This window comes from Acanthaster planci, linkage group LG18 (assembly GCF_054643075.1).
Source record: "Acanthaster planci isolate LZ-2023a linkage group LG18, COTS_SCS, whole genome shotgun sequence".
Taxonomy (NCBI): domain Eukaryota; kingdom Metazoa; phylum Echinodermata; class Asteroidea; order Valvatida; family Acanthasteridae; genus Acanthaster; species Acanthaster planci.
Window position 1 is genome coordinate 9,907,897 of NC_141794.1, and position 25,565 is coordinate 9,933,461.

Below are 25,565 nucleotides of genomic sequence, written 5' to 3' on the forward strand. Positions count from 1 at the left end.
TTTTGATTGGTTCTTTGACGTGCGTTTACCAAATGGTTAACAACCACACACAAAACATGTTTGGATGAAAATGAATTTGACAATATCTAATATATTTTTTGTTTGTTAACTGTGGTTCACTGAGTATTTTTTTGTTTCTTTGCGAAGATTTTGTTTTGATATTTGCCTTCTCCGGAACTTCCCTGCTTAGCAAAGAAAGCCAATAGCAAAAGGGTTGACACATAAGAAAAGTAGGCGCTTACCGGGAAATTTAAAGGTCACAAAAAAGCCATCCAAGAGCTGCTTTTTTCTGCCACGTTTCCAGTTCGTCTCAGTTATTTGCACGGTAAGTGTACCAACTTGATACTTATACTTGCTAAAATACTAGACTACTATGAAGTCACTTAAACATGGCATAAATTACGCTTCGCCTTGGTGAGGTATTTCTCACTACTCACATGACTGACATGACTAAAATGTCACTTTGCATGCTTTGCCCGGCCGTGGCCCCATACCGACTCACCCCTTTCCAACTCGCCCCCTCGTAAACTCGCCCCCTCGTAAACTCGCCCCCTGACCGACTCGCCTCTTACCAACTCGCCTCTTACCAACTCGCCTCCTGGTCGACTCGCCCCCTGACCGACTCGCCCCCATAGGAACGTCAAACAAATATGGCTGGCCCAATGTATTTAAAAAAAAAACAATGGTTCTAACCAACGACGCGACACGAACGACTCACGGATGGTGATGGATATTTGGACATCACCACTAATCACTTATTTATTCAAACGCTTCCTACGTCCACTGTCTGATTAGGTTATTTGTACATCCAACATACCCTCAGGATCAACAACTTTGAACCCTCTGTCCCATTAATATTTTGGTATGTGACTGTATCTTCTTGTAGTTGTAACTTGTAGTGTTCTGTTGCTCATTCACTCGACTGGGACCTTACATATACTGCGAAAATTGATTTAGGTTCTTGGATATACGCTTTTTGTGTGATGTATAAAGTCATAGGGGTACATTGTACACTAATGTCAATTTTTAACGTCCCATTATTAATTTTTTTTATTTGCGTAATTTTTCTTCCTTTTTTGGAATTGAATATCTTTGAGAGTGTTTTCAATTTGTTTACTAGTAACGGGCACCAGATGACATGACTGTTTTTCCATGACGTCATGACACCGACAGTGCATGCTGGGATATAATTCAATATGGCCGATCAACAATGTGATCCTTGATGACTGTACTCGCCAAATAAATCAGTATTTAGTGTTAATTGTGAACTAATAATTGCATCCTGTGAAGTTATCGGAACCTGAAAGTGTGTAGCGACCGTTACACCCTTTGTCATAAATCATGTCTCCTTAACAGTTCTGTAGGTTTGCGTCGCCGGGCATTATGCCTAATATGTACCTTTTTTTTTTTCCGAAATAGTCCGCAAAGTTAATTAATATGGTAGAGTGTTGGTGTTGTGGTGCACAAAATCATATAGACAATACACAGGAAACGCTGCGCCATGGCCCATACACACGATAATACTGAATATACCAAATTCCACAGAAAGGGAATATCCACCAAGCTTTAAACAAACTCAACTTTGAGTGCCAGCTGCAAACCCCAGAACCTATTTTTTAGGGCAGCAATCACCGATTCCATCTCTGACTGATTGTATTTTTTATTAAATGGTGAATGGGCCGGCCATACATGCTTGGCAAACTTAGGGGGCGAGTTGGCTAGGGGGCGAGTTGGTCAGGAGGCGAGTCGGTAAGGGGGCAAGTTGGTAAGGGGCAAGTCGGCTAAGGGGCGAGTCGGTCAGGGGGCGAGTTGGTAAGGGGCGAGTTGGTAAGGGGCAAGCTGGTAAGGGGCGAGTCGTCCAGGGGGCAGGTTGACCTACAATTTGCCCCAGCACGCGCAGCCACTGCAGCACACACTGCAGATTAAGGCGCAATCTTGATTCTTGTGCAAATTTACTGGGAAAGATTTCCATATACGGACATCACTTAATACCCTTTGCACAAACCCTGTGAACCTAGTTGTAAGTGGTTTAATATTTTCTCTGATCAATCAGCTGATTTAGGAAGGGTTACTCTAATCATGGTAGTTATCACATTTCCCAATCAAATTTAAAGATTGCTCGCTCACCTTCCTGAATTATCGTATCCTTGTTGTTGCTTAACTTTTACTTTTTATCTTGATTCATAAAAGCTTGTAGTTCAATATATTTTCCTCTACGATAGCTCAGAAAATCTGTGTGCACACCATATGCAAGTGGAGTCTCTATTATTGCAGTATCAAGGAATGCTTTCTACAATAGCCTTTAACCCCTTCATGCCGGGACGCTTAAAGACACGCCGTAAAAATTGAGATCCTCAGCCCGCTTTTCAGCTATTATTCTCAGCCCACGCTTGAGCGAACATGTGAAAGAAGGCACACCCTGGCTCTTGTGTATATGGTAATTGGTCCTTGAGTGTAGCCCAGAAATGAAAAGACCGAATTTGCATCATAACCACCAGCTATACAATAGTCCCTACTTTGAAAAGAGGCAACGGGAATGTGGACGCTTGAGTAGAGCCGCATGCCACCAAACAATCAGCCTTTTCACCGTGTAGTTCAAAGCGTGCAGAGCACGCTGGGCCACAATCCGAGAATTTGCGGTCTGGCAGGTGGCCTTCGTGGCCAAGCAAAGCTGGAATTCTTGGAGTCGGCTTTCGGAAAGAAATTCCCACCGAGAAGGGGTTAAAGCGCTTTGTTTATGAATAAATAAAGATAGAAAGAATGATTTTGTTTTCACAGGAAACAAAATAGACTCATTTTGTAATAATGTTCCACTTGACCTGTAAATTGACTTCATTTTTCCAGTCTCCTCCTTAAAGTTGCCAAATGCCAAGAGAACAAGATGGGAACAATTGCACTGCGTCACCTTACACTCATTAATCCGGAAAGGAATGACTTCATTTTTTTCACCAGCATTTGTCTACCCCAATCTTAAATGTAGCAACAGCCCTGAAGTTCATGTTATTGCCTAAATTGGTGTTTTGCATTTAGGACTGATAAAATTTATGTGGGTATTGCAATTTTCATTTTTGGTTTACTCGTTCTTTTATCGATGTCTGACACAATTGTTAAAAATGTCTTCCTTCTGAGTTCCAATTCTCCAAGAGTTAGTGCCATTTGATTAGACCTGAACTATTTTATTCAAAATTTATGTTACAAATTCTAAATATCTGTTGCAAATTCTTCAAATTGTATGAGAAACAAAAAAAATTGCAAAAATAATGCCGACGTAATTATTTGCGAATTTCCCTGGGGTGTGGAGGGTAAAAGTATGAATGATATTAGTCTATTGTAATGAAGATTGGGGGTGCTTTACACATGCTAAAAGTTTTTCAGCGCAGAAGCCCTTATTTTAACTCCGAACAATTGACATTTTTGCAGCTAAAATGTGCCTTTAGACACCTTTGGCCATTTCAGAATTGACATATGGGAACCCATATATTCAAGGGCAGGGTTGTGTTAGAAATAACGGTTAAAGAAATAGACGGTAGGTAATGACAGACAAGGTCAAGGCTAATTTACAAATTTCGGAAAAATTATATCTTGTATTAAAAATTATCCAAACTTTTGGAAACATGCAGAATTTTTCTCTGTTTTCAGAAAACTTATCCTCAGACCATAAATTCTCGATTACCTTGGTGAATATTGCTGATTGGGAACTCACTGGCAATGCAAAATTCAAAATTTCCGAAACCGTGATAAAAGAGTTACCGCGATAATATAGGAACCAAGTATACCTACTGTCTGTGCGTTTGGAAAGGGTCAACAAATTTTGTGCATTGTGATTGGCCAACTCGTTGGAAACACTTAGAGGGGCACTATTGTGAATCGCCGTATTGTCATGCATGTACATGTAGCCCAGGCCTAGTTTTAGATCCTAGAGTCATGATATAGGAGACCAATTTTGCCATTAGTTCAAGATTTCTAACTTTGTAACGTTGAATACTTGTGTTTTGTGCATATAAATCTCCCATGTTCAACTTTCTTGGGTTAAATTCGGTTCATCTTTGCCTAATGAAGATATGCATAACCACTCTTGTTATATTTTTCTTGTCACAGCAATGTCTGACATCGTCGCTCGGATCAGCTTGGATGGCTGCATGAGCACAATGAACGGTGGCAACAAGATGTTCACTCCCATGCCTGGCGGACGAGCCCGGAAAACCCTCAAAGCAAAGTCGGTCCGACAGCAGGGTCATCAGGTGATGCCGATTGTCCCGTAGGCTCGCTGGAACAGTCACACCTAAACCCCAATCCTCCAGCCAAGCTTCCCGCATGTACCCCCTCTTTGTACTCGACCTCTCAACTGGCAACATGCCCCATGTACAGGACTAATATGTCTTGTAAAACTCTTCTAGAATCCCCTGCTAGATGTGGAAAATCTCAAGGCATAGGCTTTTTCATGTCTCATCGTGCATTTTTATACCATTATTTATAAGTGCTTTATGGTACCCTAAAATGATTTTTCTCCTGATTTCTTTGTATATGCACGTCGTAACTTTTTGGTAGAGCTGTACTGGAACTTGTTGGATTCAAAAAGTTGTTTTAAGCTTAGTTATTACTTCATGGACGTTAACGATAAAATGCTTTGAATGGAGTGGGAATATACAGATCTTTACTTGGACTTTACATTGCTGACTGAGTAAGATTCATTCTCATACAGAGAACACTCGGAAGTAGGACCACAATCTCCCCCCTTCCAAGCTGAGAAAAGGTCTCAAGAGACCGCCACTGCCGTGCAGTATAACATGAACTTGCTTTGTCCTTCTATAGACAACCCTGGGCTCGTCACCTGTTCTCAGCCAAGGTCAACGGAAGACTCTGCAAGTCATCCAGCCAGCCGTCTGCAGCAAGAAGAAACTGACAGAGACAACGAACAAGGTATTTCAGCACTGACGGGAAGCGAGTAGGCTGATTTAGATCAAATAATGCATGATCCTTTGATTTTGATTCTGATTGTGATGCATGGTGCATGCATTGCTCTGTTGAGTGTTGACTTTGCATCGATCATCCTGCCTAACCATTGCTTGATGACTTTTAGAAAGTAACTTGTTTCAAGCAAGGAAAACATCTTTTCACAATGAACCGTCAACAAATAGTTGGACCCTTAACCACTTCTTGCCGGGGTAGCCGCTTTTGGGCACAAAGGCTTTATACACGAAGCCGGGGAGCCCAAAACTGGACGAAAGAGCTGGGCCTTATAACAAAAGACCATGCTCAGAACGAAAGACCTAGCTGCTGGGAATTGCTAACATTTTTTCAGCTGTCAATGGCGAAGGAAATCCATCATTGTTTTAAAAGATTATACCACTGAAGCCCTCCAGCACGTCAGTGATGAGCGATACAATACGGCTGCATGCTTATCTGGCCCGTACTGAAAAGACGCCAGCCGTGCATTGTGCCAGTTTTGGGAACAAAAGAAACTTAATTCATGTAACACCGCACAATCTGGGCTCTTTTTGCCAGGCAGCAGGCCTGGCTGAACTACTCGGGCATCAATAGATGTTGTCTGTCAGATTAGAATAGCCACCAGACAGTCATATCTGTGGCTGTAAACGTCCAGTAAATGAAGTTATGATTTTTTAAAGAATCTTGAAAATGGAAGATCTTGAAAATCCCCCGGTTTTACGTCATGCAACTTCAAATTAAACCCGGCAGCAAGTGGTTAAAAGGTGACCTTAAAATGTATTTATGAAAAGTAGGTGATTGAGAAAATGTTTGAAGCGTTACTGTTGAATTGTTTCCGTTCTCCAATCCTGCCTCAGCCGAGATTGCCCAAACGGAAGCATAACTCAGACATGCTGGATAAACCAAGCAAAATCTCCAAATGTGAGCGGAACGGCCTGCAGTTTCCAATCTACGAAGATCCAAAGTCAAGCTCAGAGAGCAGCACAGACATTGAGGTACATGTAGGCCCTGGACTTTCGCTCGTCTCCATTTTAATGTACCAGCACAGTGCATGATGTCGGAAAAGTCTGCCCGTGCCAAGACGGTAGGAGCTGGTCTCATTAAACACTGCCACTGTTGGATCTTGAGGCGGCAGGCAACCACAGACTCCCAGGCCGCTTGGTCTTAGGGAAAGTTGACTTGTTGGATCTTGTTATACTCGGCTGACAAGCCACTTTGACAAAATGATACAGTAGTTGTCTATGTTTCAAGCCAAAATACTCTGGAGGCTTAAGGATAATGTAATAGAAATCCCACATTTTTGCAAGCTATGATAATAAAAATAAAGCAATATTTAGATTGTCCAATTTAATGAATGACTGACCCATGGTGCACTTGTTGTATTCTTGTCAGTATGGAAAGTGTCCACCCAAGGGGAATACTTACCACAGTGTTCCCCAGGGGTGCTGATAAGGATAAGGTAGCAAAAAAGGAAGGAAACCCCACAATCACCCTTTCCAATACCCAAAGCTCCATGACTCACGGATTAGCTGCTGAATTTGTCATGTCGGGGGGGGGTGCTACAGAAATCCAAGACAGCCGAGGAGGACGCGTGGGAGCTGATGGTTCAGGAGCCAGCCCCAGAGAGCTACTGGAAGGATCTGGCCGAGGAGAGGAGGCTAGCGTTGGAGGATACGCTCAAAGAGAACGAACAGGTGGGGATAAGGCTGGGGATAATTAGCTGGGGTATGGACCAATCCAGGTAGCCCCGCCCACCGCAGTAGGGTCACTTGACCTTATTCACAGGGAAGCCATTTTTGATCATGTTCCCTGAACCTTTCTCATTCAGTGTAATCTGTTATTTGGGATGGTGCCAGACTATTTAGGTTTCCACGCCTCACTTTCCTTTTTTTAAAATAATGTTGCTTAAAACACTTAGATATAATAATCACAAATTTTATTATTCTTCATCGTAAATGGAATTAATTTGTGCTGAACACTTACTTTACTGCTTTCGTTTTTATTCTTAGTTTCCCAAAGTAAAAAAGTTAACCTCGCTTTCGATACAATATGGCTGACTTGTGACTATTGTCAATTAACACATGCTTCTCTCCGATGTCACACGGAGTGTTGCAGCTGTGCATGTGCAGGCATGTTGGGGTTTTGTATTTACATGGAGGACAAACATATACATTGAAGCTGTAAGGGCAAAAGCTATAATTAAACTTGACATCTCCCCAACTCAAAGCACATCTTGAAATAGTTCACGGTGCCCGCTGCTACATCTAAGACGTCTGCACTAGTAAGCTGGTGGTCGTGGGTTTGAGTCCCACCCAAGTAAGCTTGTGAATTTTTTTCATAAGCTCTCGGAACAAGCACTGAGTATACAGTGTTAATGAATATATGTCGGTGGTAAGGCAAAACCTGAAATTAAAGTTTACATCAAAGCCGTGATTGGTCAAAGATTATTGTTTGTCCATTGCAAAACGGAATGTTCGTGTTCATTCGTAACTGCCTAAACCTTTAGACTTTTGCTAATGAAGTTGACTTTCCTATTTTTTAATCAGTTGCACAGTACCATTGCAGAACTTAGAACAGAGAATGGAAGATTAAAAGAGATGGCTGACCAGGCAGAGTATCTGGCCTCTGTCCTACAGGTAAGTGCCTTCCCCCTGCTGGCCAAACTATGGCTGACCAGGCAGAGTATCTGGCCTCTGTCCTACAGGTAAGTGCCTTCCCCTGCTGGCCAAACTCGGGCTCCCATCAGCCAGAGCCCGACGCCCATGGATCAGAGCTCTTCCCTCATGAATCTCCCAGGAATCCAAGTTTTGCATTCTTACTAAAAGCTCAGCTTCTCGTTGGGCAAAGCCCTGCACTGGCCCAAGACTGATTCTTTGGACTGAATCTGTGCCACAGTACTCGAACCTCAGTCTGCCTGAAGTTAATGCTCCAGTCTCATAACTATGATACAGTCACCAATAGGTATAGGGCTGAGTCATTTCGAATAATTCACTAATCGAATATTCAATCTTCAATTTGATTGAATATCCGAATATTCGGTCGCACCGACCGGCAGATTGTTGATGATCAAAGTATTATACAAAATCAGTTGCAATAACACACACAATTGTACATTATGATCAATATAATAGCTTCTCTTATCTAGAAGTATCTCCGGCCACGATATAGCAAGATTTAAGAGATGAACAAGACTTCTTGTCCTGTTGAAAATTTCTATTACTTTTAATTGTTTAATGAATAATTTACTTTTTAAATCGTTGTAAGATTTCTGACACTTTTCATTTGAATCTGCTTGAAACAAGCCTCCATAGTGCAATTTTTCTCATTTAAAACAAAAGAAAATTTTCCCTTCCTTTTCATGAATTTTGCATTCGAATATTCAAATTCGAAAAATAGTATTTGAATATTCAACAATCCATCAAATATTCAGTTATTCGCATATTCGGCACAGCCCAAAAGAGGTATGTGACATTGACTCAAGGCACCGCACATTCCACGGCCATGAATCATGCCTCATACATAACAACCGGATCTACCATTTGTGAGGGAAGACATATTACTTAGTGGCTTTGTAGGGTATACTTATCACGGGGTACTCGATGAATTTTTGATCTGAGGAATGCCGAGGTTGGAATCACTTCCAAAATTCCTTGTCTGCTTGTCACTTTTTTTACGAGTGGCGGCAAATTTGTTTCGTGTCGTCAGCAGAGAAGGGGACCAGCCTGTAGTGGGTAACCGCCATATTTACTCTGGTATGATCTGGATCTTTGACCTCAATAGGCCGATTGCACCTTGCTTAATCACGTGACCTATTCTGGGTGTCTCTCCCATGTCAAAGTGTGTTTTTAGTGTTGCTTATAAACAGTAAATCTGATCTACGGTGTTATACTACCCAGCACATCAGTTTTCTGAGTTCGGTACCTACGATCGGCTTTATTTTTGGTATATGATACTTATGAAACACTGTTCTTTTGATGGACGCTGTGTTTGTTGATATGTAATACCCACAACAGGTCGTGTGACATTTTTAGCAGGCACAATCGGTCTATTTCTTTGCTGGCGTATGGGGCACTGAAGAGAAGACGCACTCACCCCCTGCAGGAGTCTCTGCCCCCACTATCAGGTGCCCCCTCCCCCCAAAAAAAGGTTTGAAATGTACGCAGCCTGTGTACAAGCCACAATGAATTTTTTTTTAATGCCTCCTGGGACAAAAATGTACACCCACGGGTGCCCCCCCCTCAGAAATGTTGCCCCCAGTTGTGGCACCGTGTACACCACATTGATTGAAGCCTTTTCCTAGTTTTACGAAAGCCTTGGTTCCGTTGGCCGTGGCCCTGCCACTGTTGGCCCAATCCTTTCTATCGACTGAGCCACAGTCCCTCCCACAGGCCCAAGCACTGCCGACCATTGTCTATATAGTACCATCCGTTCCGAGCGGGAACAAAAGAGGGCGTGTTTTTAAATGAAATTGACAGTCCTTTGGTACAAACTCACACCATAGGCACACAAGTTTATGCGCGTTTTGACACAGAGCACGCTGAGTTCGTGTAACACCTTTATTCCGGTCGTCGCATGCACGCAGAATGCGTGCAAGAACCCGCCACCCAGTTAAAAGCTCTTACCAGTCTCTCTTTCTTTCGCTCTTCGTTGTTTTTCTTTCTGATGATACAAAGTTTTTGTAAAAACAAGATAAGTCCAAAGGACCTCTTTAGAGCTTCAATTGTACCGTCCAATACCGAATCATAATTCCATTCACTAAGCCTTGGTGCTGTTTGCAAAAAGCTACTCCCACGTGAAATTGTATTTCTAAAAGACTGAATTTTCCATTTTATACACATGTACCGTTGAGGAACATGTTGCATTTCTTGTGAATATCTTTGGAGGTCATATTTAATTTGACGAAGTCTGTTTGAATGACTTCACCAATAGTGTAGATATGTATGTTTCAGTTTACAGATTTTTTTCTATACTAATAGAATGTCATCGACGGTAAAGAAATTGACCAAGAGTCGGACGCTGCCAGTAATGACTCGGATCATGAAAGCTGCCCAACAAGTGACAAAATGTGTGATGAAGAGAGTGACAGACACCCTGACAGGGAGTGTGAAAGCAGTAGTGACAGTACAGAGGCACCGAGAAGTTAATGCTAGTGCAGAAGGTAACAGTGGGGAGAACTAAACAAAAAAACACTCTCGGCAAGAGTTGCGATTTCAGGGTAACTTAAAAGTTCATATTCACTGAAATATCTTCACATTCTGTACTCAACTCAGCATGATACATGTATGGTGGTGTACCTGACACATGCATGCATGTACGTCCGTGAGTGGTGCTCAGTGAAAGATTTCAGCATCATGGGTATTCTATTGTGTACGGTTTCTGTCCAGGTGTTTTTTTTTCACAGTTTATTTCGTGTGCTGTCTGCAGCTGAGCAATAAATCTCAGGGTTGGAAGATTTTGTCACCGTGCTTACCAGGCTACCTGTGGACTAATTTTCTTGGGACTGCCAAGCACAAGTGATAGGTGTCACTTAACAGATTTATTCGCTTAGTAAAGTGTAGCCGGAAATAGGTCACAAGCAATACACACTGCATTACATGTTAGTTGATAAACCCTGTGGGTACTGCCTGTACTTTTCTACGCTTACCAATATGCTTAGCAGTGCCATGAAATTGAATCCATCGCTAATATGGCGACAGTTTAAGCCCTATTTGTAAAGTGCTTGTAACATAAACTTAAATATTGTCCATGTTTTTATTTCTTGCTTTTTGTTATCTTCTTCTGAAGGTACTTGTCTGTCTTTAATATGGGGGGCGGGGCAACCCACCCGAATGCTCTCAGAGCACACAAGCTTGGATGAATTGAATTCTCCCAGATCCAGTGTCCCTTTGAAATCACTGGACTGTATTGCTACACGATGCGGCAGTGTTGTATTCGAGTCCATCACAAGTTCTTTCACAAGTCCCTTCACAAATCCAGTCACAAGTCCCTTCATGAGTCCAGCCATAAGTAACAGGGTGAACCATGACAAAGGAATGCTTTGGTCACAGCTCCTTTGAATAGCTTGTGAATTGGCTTAAGACTAAATGACTAGTGACAGACTTGCGATGGGTTTACTGGGACTTGCAGGGCCTTGTGATACATTTGAAGCAAGATATGGGACGGAGAGAACCCCCCCGCCTTTGTGTTGGTCATTGTTTGATCGGACTCTAATACAACACTGAGATGCGGTATCTCTTTAGTGGACAACAACGCAACATTTGACAAGTAGCCAGAACTGGTATCCATGTGCCGTTTCCTTTGGTTGTCATTATAGGAGAACATCAACGTACTGAATGATAAAACTCTTATCACCATAAACTGGGCCAGACTTCCACTGTTTAAACTGACACATGCAACTTTTTACCATTGAAAGTCATGATTAAAGTTTTGGAAGACACTTAGTGCACGGCATATCTTTCTGTGATAGTACCCCTGTTGTCCGTAGTGGCCACTTTTGGCCAGTTTCATAGGAAGGATCCCCAAACCCATTTATAATGAAACTGACCACGTCTGCCTGGTCATAACAGCATGAACAAGGCTAACTTGAAGAACCTTCTTGTGTGTGGAAATGATTTCAGGTAATTTTTGAGGCAATCCCCATATACAGGTAAAACATTTTAGGCCAACTCAAATGTATTTGTTTTAACATTTTTTTAAACCTCAATTTACGTGTCACGGTGCAGGCATTTATGTGAACACCTGCTGTGAACCAAAGAACTTGAAGGAGATGAATTGTTTATTGAAGCTATACATGTGCTGTTTTTGAATTTGGTTTCCATTTAATTTTTCCTTGTAACTATGTAAATGTCTAAATCATTAAAGAGAATTTAAGTTCTGTTCAGGAACGATTTGTATTGTTGCTGTTGTTAAGTCTTTCTGGTAATGACACCAAGGATGCCCAAAAGTGCCCCAGGCACTGTAGCTCGTAAGCCTGAAGAAACCTGTAGAGAGGAGACACATGAGAAGAAGTTACAGGTTTAGTGGTGGGAGGAAAACCCCAAAAGAATATACTGGGTAAAACCCACAAAATTAGGTAGGGGTTGAAAACCCAATCCACATGATCCGATTTGATTCCTGGCTGAGCCAAGAATCAAACCCTGGCCGCAGAGGTGAAAGGTGAGGAAAGAGGTACTACGCCATCCTGACTCCCCCGTCTCGATATTTTGTGTTTTACACTGAATAGAGTACTTCTTTTTAATAGATTTTTGTTTTATGGTTTTATATTGAAAGGTATGGTTTGTTTTGGGCTATGTTTGTTCACATTTCTGTTTTTGAAGACATTGTCTTGTTGCGATTGGATCATTTAATCGACTGAAAAGTGATAAGTTTTTATTATCCGGAGTTCGGTCTTAACAGCTGATTCACATTGGGGGTGATAATATGCAAATGCAAACTTGTGATGTCAAATCAGATATTTTGCACTGCGAAATCACCATAGTTGAACAAGTTTTAACTCGAGCTAAATTCGTTACGGGCATTTTGTAACGTGAAAGTCGTTTTGCTGTGGCATACGGGTATCTGTCAGTCGGCCTCAACGCTTGAGCCGAACGGAAGCTTTGCGATTTTGATGAGCTGTTTGCCTTTCACAACGTTCACTATGAAGCCCTTAACGGTAAATTGCTTGCCCGATTTGCAATATAATTCTGTTATTCTGCAAAACTCGATACATCATCTTACCATCTGAAACGAATTTATCTGAAAATTAAGTTCCCTTCCCCCAAGAGTGACGACTGATCAATTTGTTGAAAAATATACATGATTTTCTTATATTATTCATGGTTTCCTTCATTTCAATCATGCATTTCCATCTAATTTTACTCCTCATGAATGCCACAATAATTAAAAACTGATATATACTGTAAAAGGCATGAACTGAATTTCCTGTTTTGGCCCGTTTTATCGGAAAGTGACAGAAGTACTGTACATCCTAGTAGTTGCTATTCCGCATACGAAACCAAAACTTGGGCCTTTCTTAAGCTTCACACTTCGTGTTACATTTGCATTTATTAGTGAAGTAGTCTGTTCATTTGAAACCTTGTCCATATGCTCTGACCTAAATACAGTCATGTATGCGTTTTGTGGGGGTTGGGACAGGGCGTTGTTCCTCCGTGATATGCTCGGACAAACAATTTCGTCCACAAATTTAAATCTGCCCTCATCAGCTACGACTGGCCGGCGGTACAAGGCGTCTTTTTCCGTCCGTGGTCAAAGTGGGTATCTTCGGATCGGATCCAATTAAAACGTTCGGTAGCCACAACGTGGGTGACAGTAAAGGAAGACGTGTACCGTTGCTATTCAAGATTGGATCTAGATCACATTTTTTGGTGGGGGACGAATTTATTATTATGTAATCTTGTATTGCCTTTCTTTTGGACGAGGCTACAGTTTGGGGCTTTTTACACCCTTTTGGATTGAGGGGAGTGAAATAGCCCCACAAATCGCCTTACACTATTTTTTTTCCAAACATGTCTTTGGCTCGTTTTGTGGGGGATGTTCGGTATAAGTCGGTAAGTTTCAGAAGAGGTTATTTGACACCTGACCCCGTGTTGCGAAAAAAAATGCGTTCCGTAGGCCCGCTCGGCACCAGTAGGTACTCCGATACAACTCGGTTACAGCCACCAGCATACAAGTAGAGGGGTTTCATGGCTGCCATCTTGCAGGCCAGTGCTTTTGTTCCACAGGAGATATACACAAAGGATGTTTCCCTGTGGAACAACAGAACTGCCCTGCAAGATGGCTACCATGCAAAGTCTCTGTATGCTAAACTACAGTGTCGTAATATTAATACTGAACTTTTTCCGAGTAGAAAATATTACGTGGAGTAGCTCACTGTGATGTCTTCGTAGCACCCCCCACCACCACCAAATTGGTTGAAGGACAACTTGCTGTATTTGATGATCCAGGAAGTATTATAAGCATGGTTGTCTGTGTTTAGCTCGGAGACAATTCGCTCCAGAGTGGTCAAGGGGAAGTAGGCAGGTCGCCAAGTGACCCACTCTCGGTATTGCGGATTTCCTATTGGTTGGCGCTTGTTGCCAAGTCACGTATTCAATATTGGTCATGTTTGACAAGGCAATCGTCATCTAAAACCAGGCTTGGGTTCATCAGATCACTATAAAACCCCGGAGTCACAGAGCCACCAGTGGTCTCTCAAAATAAGCGTTAGCTCGCCAATTCAGCTGATTTATTTTCTGTGAAAGTGTAAACTCTATAGAAAAGTGGGATTTTGCAGTTCAGCTCCTGTCTTCCAGCATCTTTGACATCTGTTAAGATCGAGAAGTCTTGCGCTAAAAGATGGAATTAAGCAGCTCTAAACTTACAGCTTGTGTGATTACTGTCCTTCAGCTCCTGAGAGTGGTGACATCAAATCGAAGTAAGGAAACAATAATTTTTATTTAAACTGTTTATTGTACTATTGAAATAGTACTGTGTAGGTTTTCCCGGCTGTTGTAAAACGTTTTTCACCTTTCGAATTTTTGAGTTCATCCAATACGAGTTTTGTGTTATGTTGTAAAAACCGATTTAGTCATTTTACAATCAGTTCCAATTCTCCACATCACTATATGTTCGGAGAATTCATCACTATATGTTCGGAGATCAAATTAGTCTTGTATCAATCAATTAACACTTTTGCAAAATAAGTTAGTCGAGAATGTGCTTGTAGGCGTTTCCTTGTGTCCTTAAGAGCACTTGGGCACATGGAACCAATGTCAAATACAATGTATCAACAAGACCCACCAAAACCTAACTCTTTTAGATTCAAAACAAATGGAAACAGAAAAAAAATGAACAGGACAATGCATGAAGATTTATGAGCCTTATTTTGCTCATTTTACATTTGTGTGCACCTTGAACGAGTTTAGCATGTTTCAAGAAAACTGAAAATTCGAAAGAAACGAGACGGACACAGAAAGAGAAGAAATACACAGTGGAAAGTGATCTTTTATCTGCGACCTTTATGCCTTTTGAGGATGTGGCAATGGGACGTTGTATGCAATGGAACAAACTTTCACAATTTAAATTGTATTGCGAAAGAAGGATAGGCCTATGTTTTTCTGACATAACAGTTTGGCGTAAAGGAGATTTCAGCTCGTCTTATTGTACTGTTTTGGAAATGGTATACGGAGATGAATGTCTGTTTTTTAAGTTGAAGTTGATGAGATTGAAGTCTTAAATTCGACATCGAAGCTCCCCGCTGAACTCACGTGGCATATGTGCTCTTGGTTTGAATTCGACTGAACCACATGTGAAAAAATATGAAAATGATGCTCTTCATTGTTGTGATACGAAAATATCCAGGAAATCTTATAATTTACTTAGGCCTATGAGAAGGAACAGTTTATCGTGATGTGAAAATATTCCTGTATACATTTAAGTTCAGTTTCGTAAACCATTATGTGATATGTGTTCTACCTCAAACCAAGCGCGGATACTGGGGGCGTGGGGGGCGTACGTCCGCTCCCTTTTCCACCACCCCCCCATTAATAAATAAATGGAGAAAAAAAACGAGGGAGGGAGACGAAAAAAGGGGTCATACGGCCTGAAACTGTACCACAGCGCGCCTACGCCGCCGCGGGCATTTTACTACTGCTGTGTTAGTTCACGCCCCCCTTTTGGAAAATCCTGGATCCGAGTCTGCAAACGAGAGAACAGTTTCGCTTCAGTTTGTACCGTGTTATTCTTCAGCAAGCTGCACGTCGTAATTTTCAGTTCCTAAACTTCAGTCCTCAATAATCCTTCAGTGCAACACGCACAACTGCACAAACAATGCACTTTTTCACTCACAGTTCCAACCGAAGGGTATCTGCCCCCCCCCCTCCCGGGGAGGGGTATGTTTTACAGTGCAGCCCCTGTGCCACTCGGGCTACTCGGTAAGTTTTGGTTTGACGCGTGGGAAAGAGAACAGGAATTCACCGCGAGTTGATGTACATATTGTTTTGGTCGGCGCGGTAATCGTTGTGTTGCCAAGTTCAGTATTCCGGTTTCTAAGGTTAGGTTGAAAGTAAAATTCTACTTTGCCTTTTCCAATCTTTGAAACTGACGTAATTCTTCAACTTCACACTAAAATCCATTCTGTCATGTTCGTTGAAAAAGGGTAACTTATAATTACTGTTGCCAAGTGAATTTGAAATCTAAGCTTAACTGCGACCGTCTGCAAAGACCCATTCATTCCAAACAGGTGCAGTTCCAAAATGTGGTAAATAGAAACCTAACTGTTGACATTCAAAAGGACATAGTCCCAGGCGTTGAGAAGCCATTCAGTGCCAGTCAAGGCCAACGGGAAATCAGCGTGTGTTTGAGTAATTGCTACTTTCTGCTACAGTTTTCCGTATGGGCCGTGCACACGGAAGGAAATGCTGTTCAATTCACAAGTACAGTTTTTATGGGTGAACTCGGCAGGGATATTCCAGCATGCGTCATTATGAAATATAAGATCTGTGGGTGCATAGCAGTAGGCCCCTTTTTGCACGCCGAAGTAGAAATACTGTTTTGAGTTTTGGACCACCTATCCACATTATGGGTCCGTACGTCTGACATAACATGTCCATCAGAGGACTCGAAGTTCTTAACTTAAAGTGAAATGTTTAAAAGGAAACCCTTAAAGATGTACCCCTGTGTCCCAGTTAATCCTGTTTAAATTTTTGTCACTTTGAAGGGTATTTTGGAGCATTTTGGTTTGCACATTCATGAGCATGTGATGTCATCCCAAGAAGAAACCTCAATAATGTAGTCATTCCATGACCAAAATGTGCCAGAACTTTGGATATCTTGCTGTCTTTATTTGGTTCTTTTCTTTAGTGACTTATTGTATCAGGCTATGCGAAAGTTTTCTAAAATATTTTCAGTGACAAATTTGGGCTCACAATTTAAGCACAAGATCGCTGTTCACTGAGCGGTGTCTTCTCGGATTGGCATCACAGCAAGTGCATCCTCTATTGCAGGAAAAGCATAAAAAACTACAAAAAAAAGATTGTTGAGTGTAGTTTTCAGTACAATCAAAAAGCGATGCCGAATAGTTTTCATGCATTTAAGAGGAGTATTATTATTATCATTTATTTATTTCTGGTAATGACACCAAGGATTCCTCATAAGTGCCCTAGGCACTGTAGCTTGCAAGCCTGAAGAAACCTATAAGTTAAAATTTTTTGGTACGTTTCTTTTGCATTTGTCAAGTCCTGTTGTCATGCAGCTTTGAAACAACATGTGGGTTGAGTTATACTGCTAAATCTCAATTCTACTGGTCACGTGTCAGTGGAGCCACACCCAACCAGTACACCGGCCCCTCAAACGACCACACGTTTGGGAACAGTTATGGTGAGTATTTGAATGTTTCCAGGTGTGTGGAGCTCGAGAAGAGACAGACAAAAAAAGAAAATGGGCAGGGAAATATCTTTTGACCAATTCATTCCCTCGAAATAATATTTAGCCCCCCCCCAAAAAACATTTCGTTTCCTCAAAATCAGTTTGTTCCCTCGGAATAATTATTTCGTTACCCCGAAGAATAGCGTTAGCACCGAATGACGTTTTTCTTCGAAATACTGGATCAGTTCACCGAAATGCTGTATTTCAAAGTTCCCTGGAAAAAGAGATTTCCTTTCCTCCGAATAATTTTTCGTTACTATTTTACGGAAGCCTGAATTTGCCATATGCATTTCTGGCGCGTCTTTTGTTTTATTTATTTATTTATTTTTTGTTTTCTGCATTGAAAATGGTTTTCAACCAGTTTATCTTCAGTAATACAATTAGTAATGTAATGATCATTTTGGGAATACTTCTGAGACACTAGATCATCCTAATCAAAATTGTTTTCTGATAATGTCCCCTTGGGGGCTCCTTATTACATCCTTACGGTTGCAATGGTTTAAGAATACTTTCCCTCGGAGATGGATGGAATGGTTCATTCCAAGAGACGAAACCTGGCAGCATCATAGGCCTAACCGATTGGACAATATATACGAGGTTTGCATGACATCAGTTGTTGTGGTTTATGATGCATGCTGAACCACTGATCTCTTTACGCTGGATGGGCAGCTCATAAGTAACTGACTATGCATGAATTGAAGTGACCGCGCGGCCATCTTAGGATATTCAATATAATGACCTCCAACTTCGGTCCATTCACTAAGCGCATTCAAGCACGGCGCTAAACGCCATTGTATTGAATAGCCTAACATGGCCGCGAAGTTTCTTCAATTCGCAGAGCAGAGCCGCCAACCCAGGGTATAGAGATCAGGGCGTTGCACAAAACCTCTAGTTGGGGACATAGGGATGTAGCACGTCAGTCCGATCCTTCTTTGAGATTTCAATCAAAATAAAAACCCAAAATAAAAACCAACAAGCACAAAGGAGAAAAAAAGTGTACATAGGGACCCCTGAAAATCATATACACCCTAGTCATATTTATAGTACATGAAATGATATTCACATCTTCTGAAATTCATTTAAATACTCAAAATGTTATTATTTAACTGACTTTGTTTTTTCCGCTATTGTTTGTCATGAAAGAGCTGGATTGAATAACCGTTTGTAGAATTACAGGCCATAATTTCCATCGATTCGCAATAGCTATATCATCAAAACTTTGATTAAAGGTCGTCGAATTGGATTATCTGTTTGAATCTAGAAATTGTCACTTGTAGAAATACCTGAGCAGTTCAACATTTGCACGGAGTTTCTCTCTTCCCACCCCGTGTTCCAATCCAGAAGCCCTTCCCCTTAAACCCTTTCAACCCCTGTGTTTTTCTTAAATCAACCTCTAAAAGGCAAGTACATCTACGCCCCGTCCAGCCGGAATGAATACGACTTCGGCCGGCGGAGCACCCTCTACTCGCCCGCCTACCGGCTGACGTCCGGGAAGGGCCGCCTGGAGTTCTACTACCATATGTGGGACGGGCTTCGGCCCGACGACATGGGCAGTCTGAGCGTCTACGTTTGCGGGGACGACTCCCCGCTTTGGATCCGCCGACAAAACCAGGACAACCGATGGAGGTGGACTGGCCTGTTGGAATTCTCCTGCGACCAACAATTCCGGGTAATATCGCTTTTCTTAAATCCTTGTAAGAAACATGTAGAAAGAAATATACTACATGAGGTCATTCTCAAAAATCCAAAGGCGATCCTATAAAATAGGTAACTCGCCCTATGGCTACATAATGTGTTGTATGGTTACTCGAACCTTTTTGTTTTGTTATGCACTTTGGAAGTAGTATTATGGGAAAAGGAAATAAGTAAGTGTTATTAATAACTTTGTTGAAGGTGCATATGTGGCGTCTATTGGTCCTGGAAATTACACTGCAAATACTAGGGTGTTAAATTTAACACCCCCGGTGTTACCAGAGGACTACACCAACACTTTTCGCTCCTGTTAAAAAGTTAGGTGTTATTTGGTGTTACTTTTAACACTATTAAGTGCATTGTAATACTTATAGGTGTGCAAAGTAACACCAGCGGTGTTAAAGTAACACCCTGTGGTGTGGTCATCTGATAACACCAAAAAGTGTTTATTTTTAACACCAAAGTTTTTGCAGTGTAATGTCTTTCAGGCCATCTTTCCGAAGAACCTAACCCAACCAAACTTTGTCAAATCCCGGCAAAGCCAAACCTACCCCAAGCAACCCATCCAACCGACCTAAACTAGATTATATATAGCCAAACTCAGCTGACCCAACCCAACCTGTATCAGCCCAACCCAACCCAGTTAAACACCGCCATAACCCAACCTATCCCAACCAAACCAATATTTCAGAGACAGTCAACAGCCATGAGTTCCAACAACAGAACTCTGTCCCTTTTGAGATCAAATTTCATATACGGAATTCTTTGCCTGCATCACACAGGTCTTCTTTGTGGCATCTCGTGGAAAGTATCAAAGCGATATAGCCATCGATGATCTTATCATCACGGACATCTTCGACGATCCAAGTAAGTTAGTTGGACATTTAAGGTGTGCAGATGGATGGCGTAGATAGATAATCACGTATGCCTGAAATAAATGGGTCCGTGTACAATCATTCGTGTTAATTTGATTTTGCTCAGTTATTGGATATAAAAATTTAACGTCAGTTTCCCCGTAATGACACCATTTTTATGACAGGGCTTGTACAGTATATTTAAACAGTGCTTTGTGACAGTAAAACGTATGTTTGAGGTTTCAAAGGAGATAAATTTGCGAAAAATTTGAGATAAATTTCCACTGGGGGCTGGATTGAGGGATGACTTGAATCCAAATTTCCGCCATGGAGCCATGGTGGTAGGAAGTGTTCATTTTGTTGGTAACAACGCGAGCGTAACGCGTGCCTTTCATAATCGTTCGATCGTGGGCCAGTTCCGACCACCTCAAAGGAGCCTCTGGTCGAGTTCGAGCGGCCTGTTCTTGACACGAGTTCCGTGTCCTCGCGCTCGAACGGCGGGAAAATGACCCAAGATCACTGTTCACGGAACAGGTTCACACACCACCTCCTCGTCAGCGTTTTACACGAACACACGGAAAAATCGTGAGAATTAATTTTGAAAATCTGCAAAACCTATCGAGATGGCTTACAAAGCTGGAGATTATGGAAATTTTTCCAAAATTAACAATGATTTTCAATGGCAGAAATGATTTTTAAAGGAAAATAAGTTAGCCCAATTATCCAAACATTAACTCTCGAAGAATGCGCAAGGATGCCGCGATGTTGCTTAAATGCTACAAAGAACTAGTACCGATAACCGCTTGTACGTTCCCGGCGTTCGAGCGGCTGACCCACGAACAGCAAATTCAGCTGTTCGTGAACATACGAGAACAAGCCGCCCGAGCTCAGCCTGTATTTATAGGAAAATTGCGCCCTCTCTTGGTCCAGGTTCATTACACGCCAGAAATTTGACGGGGGGGGGGGACAAACCATTACACGGGGGCGCTCTTCATGGTGCAGATGTGTATTTGATATGCATACGTATAACCTAACATCGAAGCAACGTTATTATGGTTGTTAATTTTTCTCACTTTTCTGTGCTAATGGCTAATGAATACATTTAGGTCATTCGGGAGCGAGAAAAATTACTTAAAGTCCGCCTCACTGTTTTCTTACCACCTGGTCAAAAAGGGGAGGGGTATATTTATACCCCCGTCCCCGAGGGATGTACGACCCTGGACAAAGCTAACACCTCCCATCGCAACTTTGTAACACAACTGAAATTACCCTTGAAAAAGCAAAGGTCAAAACCAAGCATTAAATGGCCCTCCTGATGGGCAGTGATTTTCGACTAACGTGGGTAAAATGCTGTTCATTATTCATCGCGGGGTTTCAAATTCTTTAATTGAAAGCGTTAGTGCTGCAATACTCCAAGTCCAACCAGTTTTATTTTATGGCAATTTTTTTTCAGCCACGCCCATTATAACAACGGTCCCTCCCACCACAACGCCCACCATTACCACGGCACCTGCAACAACTACTCCATCCATCATCGCACCCGCACAACGGACGACGCCCAACCCACCACCATCCACCAAACCAACCACTGTCGCAGTTACTCCCACAACCGTAGCTGAAACTCCACAGCCGCAATCGACCCCTGGGCCAACAGCCACCCCATCCACAGTATCTGCAGCCGGAACGCCGGCATTCACCGGGGCACCGAGAACAGCGCCATCAGCGACGGATGTGCAGACAGAGGGTCCTCCAACCACAGTGGCAAATAAAGAAACTTCGTCATCCATCAGAAAGGCAGACATACAAACGTCATCTGCGTCCAATAACTTTTCAACTATAAGTGTAAGCGTGGGCCCCAACTTACAAAGTAAGTGTTGCTCTCTGGCACCTCTAGTAGGACATGGGTCATTTATTGCGCTCTTGTGCACTTTGGGGGGATGAAAACGTACATGGGTTGACTTTCCTGAGCTAGAATTCATAACATTCCCATTTAAGAGGCCACCATCCAGGATTTCATAATGACCCAATAGACCTGTCCCTTTCTTCGTTACACTGGTCGTGTTGCTAAGCAGTGGCTATGCAACTAATACTGGTCGTCATGGTAAAGCAAAAGAATAATTTACAAGTACAGAAAAATCCCACCCAGCTGTCAACCACCGAGTAATAAACACTACTTATACATTGTAAAAATGGAATAAAGTCCTCTGAATAAGTAATTATCGCATTTATTTTCCTTTGTTGTAGGCGGATCATCCTCCCCTTCTTTCATTGGTCCCATCGTTGTGGTTTGTGTGGCTCTGCTATTCGTTGGCCTTACTCTATGTCTCGCCATGAAGAGAAAAAAGAGGTATAAATTCAATAATACGGGCGATTCACAATAGTGCGCCACCAAGAGTTTGCAATACATTGTTCAATCACAACGCGCGAAATTTGTCGACCCTTTCCAAACGCGCATTGGGTCGACAAATTTCGCACATTGAGATTGGTCAATGTGTTGCAAACTCTTGATATACAAGCGAACATCTTCAGCAACAAGCAGCTGGGGTCAAATGTTTCTTCATTATGTCTGAAAAGCATTCATCATAATCATCTTTGATCCATTGCCATCTTCAGCAGTATTCTCAACTTCACTATCCTCTTCGTCATCACTGCTTGATCGAGAACCAACAAGGGCAGGCCGGATTTTTGGACCATTTCACAGCCGAAAGGGGGATCCACCCTAATAACTGGGCTTGCACATAGTTTTGAAACGTAGCAAGCATGTAAAAACACTCATAACTAGCACACAGAGTTTTAATTCAATTTAACATATATGTAGGGTTTTGACGTTACGGTCATTTGAAGTTTAAGGCCTCTTGCGTGTCAGTCGCGTGCGCTGAGCACGTCAATTTTAAATTTAAAAAAAACATGGATTTTTGGCTTAAACTTGTCTCGGAAAAAATCGCGTTGAACGCTAGCGTGCAGCTAAACACAGGGTTCTGGAGCCTAGGTCGAAATCATCACAGTCTCCATTACCACCAAATACAACTGTTATAATTGCCCCTTCCACGGGGCAAGTGCAGGGTCGTTATATGAGCGTGCTTGTGTGTGAGAAAGACCCTATTTTTTATTCAAAATCTATATTACATTTACAGCAGATGCAAGAACACCACCCTTTCAAACACAGACAAGGAAGTCAAGTATACAGTTGAGAACCCGTCATACGGTGGTGTGAACTCGATCGCTGTCACCGGTGACTCGAGACAACCCAACAGCTACAGCTACCAGGAGTTAATGCGCTCACAAAGCGGCTGTGAAGACGGCGAACGGGAGGGCAAGTACAACACTGTCGACGGCGGGGATGCCGGTCTGATGGGATGGCAAGGCCACCAAGAGGACAGGGAGGAGGCAGGCGCCCCCAAGCGGCGCGGGGAGTCAGTCCTGTATGCGGCCATTCCCGACCAGGGGGGCGCGAATGAATATTCGTACGCGTACCCGAATCCAGGCGGGAATCGTGGCGGACTGTCATCAGCAGGCAGGGGGGTTGGACCGCGAATGGCGACTCCGGGAAGGGGGCAGTGGGACCTCGAGGAACGAGAATACGCGGCGGTCTCTGATCCCGTAAACAAACCCGGTCATGATGACGGTGGGGCGGCTGGCGCGTACGGAATGGTGGAAAACCAATTTTATATCCCTTTCAAAGAATAAGGCATTTTGAATCGTAGGCCTATTGCATGCATTGACATTAATGCTTCAGACTTCTTCCTTGGAAAGGTCCAATGTAGTCCTACTTGTAGGCCTACTTAATTAACTATTGAACTTCGTCACTCCATCCATCCCATACTCTGTCCGGTCGAGGCGGAAAGTTTTTCTGACTCACTAGTTGTCATTTGCCTGTGTTTTACGTACGTATACTTCAGTACCGGCTATTTCATAATTATTTTGTCGGGCTACATTGCTCAAGACAGCAGAAGATACTCTAGACCCCAAAACTCACCCAAACAACTAATAGTGAATAGTGAAAGCACTCGAGAATACTTTGCATTGTATGTAGGCTAAAAGTATAAAAACAAGAATAGTGTTTGTATCGATGTAGGCCCTATAGTATTGGAGAAATATATCTTAACTTAACCATTTTGGAACAAATATTTATGAGCTCTTTTTTGAAATAGTTTTATAATATGAGGAGGTTTGGCGATGATTAGTTGCCACTGAATATGATCATACAGTTTCCTCTTTAATGGGGGGTTGCAACTGCTGAATACTCCGCACTGCCTCGTTCATGGTGTCCGTACGCCGTAGTAAAGTAAACCTCCTCTGTAGTTAACTATCTTTATGATTGTTTTGTACTATTTTGATAATAATGTGGTGCAATTGGGAAATTGAGAATAACTCAGTTTCTTTTGGCCAGGCTCTTTGTTATTTCTCTTACGTTTATTTGAGCATTCCAGAGCGCAGTAGTGATAACTTCGCTATAAACTTCGTCCTCTTTTGTATCGTTGACAACCACCTTTAATGAGGGTCTAGAATAGTTCATTTTTCGTCTTTAGAAATAATTTATCGGGACAGTTATTATAATACAGATTTCTGAAATATTTACATTAATCACTAGGAGATGTTATACTGTTGCCGGAATATCCAAATCTCTACGATTTCTGACGCTATTCTGGGCTCGATTCTGGGCGCACAGTCGATCGCGACATTATGTTCTACATTGAGTATTACATGTTATGCGGGGTACCATGTATAGCCATGCACTATTTACACGCAGCTTGGGATATGGCTCTGCACTATAGCCATGTAGTACCACCCTATTAGCACCCGAAGTCACCTATAATTTATTTAGTATTTAATCGCACACAAGCAGAATCTTACCTTTAATGGTTCTTTTGATCATAATTGAAGGTTAATGGATAGACTGCTCTGTGACAAAATGAGGATTTTAATCAAATAAAATGTTACGTGAGGCCGTCGCGATTAATTGTTCGCGATATGAAGGAAGCTGAAGCGAGGCGACAGTCAGAGTTGCATCCGGTCACAGAAAGAAGCCGGATTGTTAGATGAGTTTAAATGTTCTGCACTCCTTTTATTCCTTGTTATCTTAGAGAACAGATCAGAGCCTCTGTGTAGAAATTTAAAACTGCACCACTGCCTCCATATTCACGGGGTTATTAACTTGCAAGAACATAAACTCAGTACCCGAAGCACCATCAAGACCTGTGTGTACGACATGCTTCCTTCCGCCCCCCCCTTACCGTCTCGGGAATAAACGCCCCCATGTTGGTCCTCAACGACCGACGATTAGCTCCATGGTAACGTGGGCTCGCAACACAAATACAGGTTCATGAGTGTTTACGTCACAAGTTTGCGAATCTGAGGTTTTACTTTAGTTTTAATATGCGTCAAGAGTGTTTGTGAACGAGACGAATATACAATGAACAGGAGACGCTTTTGAAAAGTATGTCTTTGGTCCAGCTGGAGTGATACTCCTGTCTACGGGGGATAAGTCGGCGAGATTCAAGGAGTATCCCTGGACGACGTTTCAGCCTCGACTCGTCTACCTCATTGGATTGCAATGCTGCAAAAACCCTTTCAGACTACCTTGTACTGTATTACATCGATATTTCTGGTCATAAACATACAGTTAGTTTACCAACTGGACAATCTACGATTTTGCAAGTGCTCAGCACA

General features: G+C 42.2%; 2 protein-coding genes across 2 annotated transcripts; both read left to right on the top strand.

Moving 5' to 3' along the window:
* The first annotated feature begins 24 nt into the window (after positions 1 to 24).
* On the top strand, positions 25 to 7,831 carry LOC110978663 (uncharacterized). Its single transcript, XM_087148477.1, has 7 exons — positions 25 to 325; positions 4,099 to 4,241; positions 4,813 to 4,920; positions 5,805 to 5,942; positions 6,513 to 6,641; positions 7,494 to 7,583; positions 7,652 to 7,831. The coding sequence occupies exons 2-7, from the start codon at positions 4,101 to 4,103 to the stop codon at positions 7,814 to 7,816; spliced, it is 771 nt and encodes a 256-aa protein (XP_087004603.1). The 5' UTR covers positions 25 to 325; positions 4,099 to 4,100; the 3' UTR covers positions 7,817 to 7,831.
* On the top strand, positions 7,619 to 25,088 carry LOC110978636 (uncharacterized). The gene is made up of 8 exons (XM_087148474.1): positions 7,619 to 7,651; positions 9,924 to 10,105; positions 17,161 to 17,301; positions 18,750 to 19,018; positions 19,824 to 19,908; positions 21,349 to 21,762; positions 22,140 to 22,242; positions 23,030 to 25,088. The coding sequence occupies exons 2-8, from the start codon at positions 9,925 to 9,927 to the stop codon at positions 23,580 to 23,582; spliced, it is 1,746 nt and encodes a 581-aa protein (XP_087004600.1). The 5' UTR covers positions 7,619 to 7,651; position 9,924; the 3' UTR covers positions 23,583 to 25,088.
* Positions 25,089 to 25,565: the final 477 nt, after the last annotated feature.